The 8,072-nt window shown below is 38.2% G+C and overlaps 2 protein-coding genes across 2 annotated transcripts; one reads left to right on the plus strand and one right to left on the minus strand.

Annotated features, from left to right (window-relative positions):
* The first annotated feature begins 364 nt into the window (after positions 1-364).
* LOC122056345 lies at positions 365-5,023 on the plus strand. Its single transcript, XM_042618265.1, has 6 exons — positions 365-565; positions 771-892; positions 985-1,043; positions 1,125-2,846; positions 4,047-4,191; positions 4,266-5,023. Exons 2-6 carry the CDS (start codon positions 796-798, stop codon positions 4,877-4,879), a joined length of 2,637 nt encoding a protein of 878 aa, XP_042474199.1. The 5' UTR covers positions 365-565; positions 771-795; the 3' UTR covers positions 4,880-5,023.
* Positions 5,024-5,321: 298 nt separating this feature from the next.
* On the minus strand, positions 5,322-7,348 carry LOC122056346. The gene is made up of 6 exons (XM_042618266.1): positions 7,114-7,348; positions 6,754-6,810; positions 6,348-6,395; positions 5,707-5,763; positions 5,531-5,593; positions 5,322-5,458 (listed from the first exon to the last, which is right to left on the minus strand). Exons 1-6 carry the CDS (start codon positions 7,156-7,158, stop codon positions 5,453-5,455), a joined length of 276 nt encoding a protein of 91 aa, XP_042474200.1. The 5' UTR covers positions 7,159-7,348; the 3' UTR covers positions 5,322-5,452.
* Positions 7,349-8,072: the final 724 nt, after the last annotated feature.

Genomic DNA, 8,072 nt, shown 5'->3' on the forward strand with positions numbered 1-8,072 from the left:
GCCGTTTGGGCTTTGAGATCAGCTGATCTGGGGGGACCAGGCAACACTCCACGCCAACGTATCGCACCCGTCCATTTGCCACCTTTTCTCTGAGTCCCCCGATATCTCCACGTCAACAACACGAGTCGACGTGCCGCCGAGGCAAAGCAGCAGATCCCACTCGGGGGATCGCGTTCGCTGGGTCGGGCGCTTTGAAGAGATCAACGGACGGCTTGGATGACCGCATAGAAGGATGTGGGTCAGTAGTGGTGGAGGAATATGCGACCGTTTGGAATTTGAAATGGATCTCCCTCTCCCGAAAGCGAACCGTTACGTTCGTCGTTTCCCCTTTTTAATTCTGCTTCGTTCCCTATATTTTATTGACACATCTACCCGTTTAAACTTCAAAGCCCGACTTCTTTCTCTCGGAAACCTAAATCAGATCTATGAATAGGGTTTAGCTACTCAGGTATCGGGATTTCTCGCTATTCAGGATGGTGTTGCTCGGTCCATCGGCCATGATTTGTGGTCGAGATCCAAAATTTGAGAGATTTGCGGCGGGCAGTGATCTGTGATTTTTCGATAGGTATGTTGGTGCTGTCCCTGTCTAACGTTCTTGTTTAATTGGCGATCACGTTTCTAAAGCCGACACCGAAAGGATCTCATACGTTCTGTTTTGTTGCCATAATTAGGTTTATCTAGTCATTATCTTATGATTTCGTTTATTTTTTCTTCGGAAAAAGAGATCAGTTTCTTCTTTAATTGAAATGCTTCAATCGGTGTTTTTGAAGCTTTGTAAAGAAATAAAAGGTGACAATGGGTGGAGAGCAGGGTGGTTCCAAAAGTGGTGGATTTTTTCACCTATTTGATTGGAACCGGAAGTCGAGGAAGAAATTGTTCTCCAATTCGCCTGGTGAGTCTACTTCTGTTTATCAATTCTTATGGTAAAAAAAAACACTCCTTTTTGATTCAAAGTTTGAATATTTCCTCATGTTCGTCATTTAGAGGGCACAAAGCAAGGGAAGAGAAGTATTGATAATTTCCCAGCAACGCAGCTCCATCTGGTGAGTCTGATTTTTTGCTGCTTCTTTTACAGCTTGTTTAAGTTGGATTGCATTATCAATGGCCAAATCATGTTATTTCAGATTGATAATGACCAAATATTTGCCGTTCCAAGTAACAAAGGAAGTAGTGACTATAGTTGCGCTTCATCGGTGACCGATGAAGATGGCAATGGAACAAGGGCCCCAGGTGTTGTGGCAAGGCTTATGGGTCTTGATTCCATGCCAACATCAGGAGTTTCAGAGCCGTACTCCACTCCTTTCTTTGATGCCCGATCTTTTCACTACAACCAGAGCCAGAAAAGTCCTAACTTTTATACAAATGAAAATTCCAACTATGTTGTTCCCCACAAAGCTGAGGGTTACTTCAGGAAGACCATGGAGACCAGATCTCAGAAGATGCCCAGCAGCCCCATAGAAAGGTTCCAAAGGGAGATATTGCCTCCAAGGTTGGGAAAGTCCCTTCCACTAAGCCACCACAAGTTGGTATCGCCAATCAAGAACCTTGGCTTCACATCAGCAAAGAATGCAACAGAAATTATGGAGGCAGCTGCAAAGATTATTGAACCGGGGCTGCAAATACATCCTAGTACAAAAGGGAAGATAAGTTCACCTTCAATTCCTATAAGAGTTCGCGAGCCCAAGGATAACATATCTGGTACAGAAAGGGTGTCGCAAGTGTTACAACTATCCCGACCACCTGTTGAGTTGGATGATCCTCAGTTCTCGAGAGGACAGTCCTTAAACACGAACTGGAATAGGACTGAAGATATTGTTATTGTTAGGTCCTCTCCAGATCCTTATGAAATCAATGGAGCTGGAGCAAGAAGTAAGGGTAAATCCGTCTCTTTAGCCATACAAGCTAAAGTTAATGTCCAGAAAAGGGAAGGCTTTGGCTCATCAAGTAGGAGTTCAATAGTTCAGAAGGAGCATGAAGAATACAAGGTAAATCAACCATTCAAGACACAAGCAAGCAACCAGAAGAATAAACCACCAAAGAAGCCTTCAACAGTCAATGTTTCTGGTGTCCTCAGGCAAAACAATCAGAAGCAGAACTGTCAATCAAGCAAAAGCAAATTGAGTGTAAAGCAATCGAGTCAGCAACAAGGAAGGAAGATTCCATCTGCAGATCCTTCATCCGGAAAAAACAAGAATGCATACAACCCTTCAGGAACTTCAAGAAACAATTGCAGGAAAATCACAGGCCTTGATAGGGAAGTTTCATCCTCCAATAACAAGGATTTCCCACAAAAGAAAAGGTTAATAGAAGGAACCTTCAGCAGTGAGAATAGTTTGCCTACTTACAGAGGGCTAATGAAAAGACATGAAACGCAAGTGGAATCTGATATGCTAATAGATGAGCACACAAAACGACCTGAGGATAATAGAAATGCTACTGACATCATATCTTTTACATTCACATCCCCGTTGATAAAAACATCTAGTGCGTCTCAATCTGGCAGTTTGGTGGTTGATAAATGGGACAAAGGAAATGGTAGTTGTTTAGAAAATAATTTTTCAGATGTTAACAAGAGTCTATTATCACCAGGATTGAATGTTTTAGGTGGTGATGCATTGAGTCATCTCTTAGAACAGAAATTAAGAGAATTGACTTCTACTGAGCTATCCTGCGACTTCACAAGAACAGCAAAGCTCACAGCTTCTGCTCCAACTCCGCAAAATGTAAAATCTTCTTGTAATGGTTTGAACACACGGACAGCACAACACAGGGAGTTCCAACCTATATCATATAAGGATAGACACGGAATTGCAGTTAACTCTGGAGTTTCTTCAACAAATTCTCAGGTGATTGCAATAAATAATAAGCTATTGGTTAAATTATATTTCACAAATCTTTATCATATCAAAATTGCTTATCTTATCCAATTCTTGTTAGTTTGATATACAATGGGATACGACTTATTAAGCAAGATATTTCCACAAATAACAACTGGGAATAGTTCTTATTGTATAGCCAGTAGTGGTATATATTTACACACACCACCACCCAACCACACACAAATGGTACTTGTTGGAGCTAAAAAAGGTGAAGCCGTCACCTTATCAGCCCCTCCAGGGCGGCCTCACACTCTCTAGAATGGGATAAATCACACAAATGGTACTTGTGACTTACTTGCACATGGATCCTGGGTAGGCTTTTGACATTCCTTCCCCCAAGCACACTTGTTAAGTCTGGCATCATAAGGAAGCAGATTTACATTGTTCAATCTTTCATGTTACGTGTCTGATAACTTCAACAAACCAAAAAACATTCTTAGGCAACATGTTGACAAATAACAGTTGAGACTAACTCTTATATGCACAATTTGTAAATGTCAATATAATTGAAACTTAGATCAAGCATGTTTAGGCATGCCAACTCTCTTATGAAGAAAATAATGCTTGAGTTCATACTTTAATGCCAAATTGATTTCTCTATATGATAATTAATATTAAATATTTCTTGGTTAACCGAGAAAACACGAGTAATTGAGTGAGCAAAGTGTTGTGTCATCTCAAACTATGCATTACATGCATATCCATAATTCTCCCTGCAATTTTAAATGTCCAATTCCTTTGTGTGGTTTTTATTCCAATATTCAATGTCCAATGTCCTTATGATGCAATAACAATAGCTTTCAAATATATGTTTTGTCTATTGGACTATACATGAGCTTAAGCTCAATTACTTTCTCACTGTGAATCTAGGAATTCTTAAACTCTGATACAGTAACTGCTTTCATTAGTGGGTTAATTGGTGCTTATGAGCAACACAAGCAAATTACTCTTTGAAAGATTCTCAGTCTGAAGTTTTTCCAATGGTCATCGTAGTTGCTATCCATTATATGAGAAAAGTATGCTTCAACCATTGTGACATGTGCCTGATGCCCAAGAGTTGAATTGCCTCATCACTTGTGTTTCATCTTCTCAAGAAACTATCAATTGCAGGGCTTCATTCCTTTGGCTAGTTAAAAGGTTTTATTTTAACGCCTAATCCAATTTCAGGCAGTAAAAGTTGAAAACGATCAAAGCAGCAGCGGTAATGCCGGCATGGAACCAAATTACAATTATCAAAGTCCACTCTCCGTATTTGATGCCTCCTTTTCAAGTGAAAGCTGGAAGTTAACGGAGAGCCCAGGAAGTGCATATGGTAAAGCATTGCTTAATGGATATGTTTATATTTTAATTCTTCCTATATCTGACTTGTGCTACTAATTTCTCCAGGAAGCGACCTTTGTTCATCATCTGTTAATGCTCAGAACATTGCTCACTTGCATTCAAGTAAATTGGCTGAAGCAGAACCTGAGTTGTTTGATTCAGCTTCTTCTATTGCTAAAGATCAAGAGGGTACAACAGCCCATATGAAACCAAACGAGCAGGAACTGCATTATATGAGGAAAACATTGTGCCACAAAGGTTTGACGTCTGAGGATTTAGCCTCATACTACTTAAATGGCGTTGCAGCTTTTGAAGGTAATAATGGATACCTACAAGAAGAGGTAATAGGTGATAAGGGAAGGAGCAAGTTACTATATGACTCTGTCCAAGAATGCTTGGAGTTGAAACATGATCATTATTTTAAGGCAGGATATCAATCATGGAACAAGGGAACAATATTGACTAGGAAGGATATTGCACAAGATGTTTATGATGAAATTTCAGGATGGAGATCAACGAGTAACTGGATGGTAAATGAACTTGTGGCAAATGACATGAGCACTCACTTGGGAAGTTGGCTGGAGTTTGAGATTGAAGCATTTGAAACTGGCAAGCAAATTCAAAGACAGATACTGAGCTTATTGATTGATGAAGTTCTTGTTGATTTCCATATCATTTAAATTAGCGCATTAGCAATCACCAGTACGGTTTGACTCTGTAACCTCCTTATGATCATCTTCGACCTTTTGCAGAGAATGATGATGCAAAGTCGAACCATTTACTTGATAATTGATGATAATGTAGTGATCAGCCTTATTGTTTTATATGGTGTATTCATTCTTCCATTTAGATAGAGAGAAATATAGCGAGCCTCACAGGTCTCTGGACCATGCAATGAACTATGTTTTATCAGAGCAAAATGTTTCCTTGTAGTTCCTGCAAGGGATATGAGCAAAATCCTAATTGGCAGTATGTTAATTTCTCTTTCAAATCCTAATTGGCAAAGTTGAAAGATCCAAGTCTTCTGTGACTATCAATCCCACCACTTCGAATAGTACCAAAAATTAAAAACAACAAATGGATCAATCATTTATCAAAGAAGTTCTTGATTAAGGTGATTAATTATGTGCAAAACATTTCTGATAGTTCCAAGACTTCTCATAAAAATGACTCAATTTTTTTTTTCTTTGGGAAAACAAAGATAGTTGTTTGTCCATGCCAAGGAATAATCATGGACTTCAATCCCTCAGCAGTTACTCCTGCCAGTGAATTAGAAGCAAGTAATCAATCTTCAGCTATTTGAGTCAAGTTCAGCAAGAGATGAAGCTTACTGCATCTTCGACGCCGGTTGTGCATGCAGGCTTTCGAGGTGGAAGCTGATGATGAGGAGTGCGCTGCAGCAACGGTAACACAGAAATCAAACCGACAGATAACATATCAGAAATTTGATATCTCCATGTTGGTGGCTCTACTGTTGAGACAAAATATGCATGCCATAAACGTATACCTTCAACTTGGGTTTAAGAGATTCAACAGCGGTTTTTGACTTTGGGCTTGTTCCTTGCTGCACAAAGGGAGAGATTTCATCTTAAAAATGTGGGAAATCGGCGAATTTAGTCTTATTAAATCAACCGCCTCAACCTCAGGACAAGCTTTTTAAATAAAGTTGACATTTCCAATAGTCAACTTTGTTAATCTTTTTCAAAGTTGATTATTTGAAATGTCAACCATTTATGTCAGCCTTGTTATGTAGAATAGTCCAAGTTGACTTGTTAACTCGATCATAAAATTGCCTCTTTTTTTATCTTTGTTAACTCAATCATCAGGAAATGTATTACGCAATGTTTTCTCTTTTTCATTGAGAAAAGACAGATAAAAAGAATAGCAACAATTACAATGACCACACATGCTTCATTCTTTTTTTTTTCAAGGCAAGTAACAATGTTCTAAAAAACAATTCGAACCGAAGTGAGAAACCCTGTAGATTTTGATGATATATGTTCTAAAAAACAATTCCAACTGAAGTGAGAATGGCATAGCTAAATAGCATCTTCTTTGTTAGCATGTGAATTCAATCTAATTGACACAATTCATGGTTTAATGCCTTCAATATTATCTCGTCTAAAAGCATAATCGAGAAGTAAATACCTTGCCAAGGACCCAGTCAGCAGAATCAAAGTAAGCTCTTTCATGGTCCTGCATCCAAACAAAAACAAAAAAAAGGAGAAATCAAATGTTTAGGTCTCCAACACTCCACTTGCTCAATTCATTTTTGAAAAAAAAAGAGGAGCATTTTCGTTGTGGACAATTTCGATCTTACATTTCAAGCAATAATGAAACCTAAGCTGAAATAAAATACTTTCTTAAAGAATAGTGTCACAGTAATCACTTCCATAGTAAATGTCAATCAGAAAGTTCAACTATGAGGCAAAATCTAGCATGTCTAAATCAAGAACAAAGAAGAATATTAAATGAGCTTGCTTAAAGATGAAGTTAGAGACATCTTACACTGATGAAAAACAGAAGCATAACATTTAAAATGTCAAAAACTTGCCTTGGAGATTAATGGCTTTTTGGCTACAATACCTCCATATCTTTTCTCCAATAGCACCTAAGACAAAATACCAAACAATATGCAGTATAAGATTGGAGATTGATGGCTAGACTTGTCAGTTTAATGCAGCGAGTGAAAGCATAGAAGTAGCACCAAGGTTCTTAATCTGAAAGTATCTATCAAAAGAAGCCCTTATCGAACCAAGATTATTTACACAGCTCTTTTTCAGTTTGAAATTCAATAATATCAGGCAGGATTTTGGAAGTGATAAAGGCAGTAACCAAACTTTATTACTTCCAAAATCAAAATCATTACATGCCTAAGAACCAAAAGGGGGGCAGATAGAAGAACAAGCATTACTTCTTCGCCTTGAGGAGCTATATTCCCTTGATTGCAGCCTGCCATGGATTCTGAACAGCCAATTTTTTCACAAAATCCCGCGAATCAGATTCCTGAAAATCTCAACCCTAGACTTGCATCAAACAGGGGAGGGAAGAGAGCAGAGCGAGCACCTTGGGACAAGAGAAGAGAAGGGAAAGGAAGAGGATGAGGAGGCGAGAGGTGGGTGAAGCAGAGGCAATGGGCAATCAACATAATATAGAAGCACGAGGGGAGAAAGAAAAGCAAAGAAAAGAAAAGAGAAAAAAACTATATGGTTTGAGTGTGGGTTAGATAACATACAATGCTGATAAAAGATAAATATGTTCATCTTTAATGTTCTTGTCAATCCGGTTCAGAATTAATATGGAGAAGGTAAATCATAGACGACTATTAATTTTTGAAATAGTGATTAGCACATAAAAGAAATATTTATTTCGATTTTATCAAAATTCGAATCCCAAATTTCATGATGACAACATTTTATACGTTAACCATTAGATCGTCCACGAGTTAGATAGCACACAAGGCATGAGATGAGATCGAGTTAGATAGCAAATCCAGTGCGTGTGAAGCGCCATGCCAAATTTGCCCACCCCATGCAACCTCACGTGCGAATCATTTCTTCTTAGATTCGATTAAGAAATAGAATGGAAATTGTGTTTCCCAGCCGACACCAATCAATTCAATCCTCTGGCATCTTTTCGATTCGAGAATCAAGATTCTTCATTTGCTCCGGACTATGCTCCAGTATACTTCCATTCTACGGATTAACAGAGTTGATATTTATATAAATATTTACTTTAATAAATGTTATGATCAATTTCTAAGGTGTAAAATACCATGTTTGATATTTAATCTTTTTCATTTAAAGGATCAATGTACTGAGATAAAATATTTAATTAGACTATTAATTTTTAATGATTGCGCATTATATCCTG

This window comes from Zingiber officinale, chromosome 3B (genome assembly GCF_018446385.1).
Source record: "Zingiber officinale cultivar Zhangliang chromosome 3B, Zo_v1.1, whole genome shotgun sequence".
Classification (NCBI taxonomy): Eukaryota; Viridiplantae; Streptophyta; class Magnoliopsida; order Zingiberales; family Zingiberaceae; genus Zingiber; species Zingiber officinale.

Coding starts and splice junctions, on each gene's coding strand:
- LOC122056345 (XM_042618265.1), top strand. CDS start 796: ATGGGTGGAGAGCAGGGTGGTTCCAAAAGTGGTGGATTTTTTCACCTA. Junction 893..984: donor ATTGTTCTCCAATTCGCCTG/GTGAGTCTACTT, acceptor TTCGTCATTTAG/AGGGCACAAAGCAAGGGAAG. Junction 1,044..1,124: donor CAGCAACGCAGCTCCATCTG/GTGAGTCTGATT, acceptor ATGTTATTTCAG/ATTGATAATGACCAAATATT.
- LOC122056346 (XM_042618266.1), bottom strand. CDS start 7,158: ATGGCAGGCTGCAATCAAGGGAATATAGCTCCTCAAGGCGAAGAA. Junction 6,396..6,753: donor AAAAGCCATTAATCTCCAAG/GCAAGTTTTTGA, acceptor GTTTGGATGCAG/GACCATGAAAGAGCTTACTT. Junction 5,594..5,706: donor CTCTTAAACCCAAGTTGAAG/GTATACGTTTAT, acceptor CCGTTGCTGCAG/CGCACTCCTCATCATCAGCT.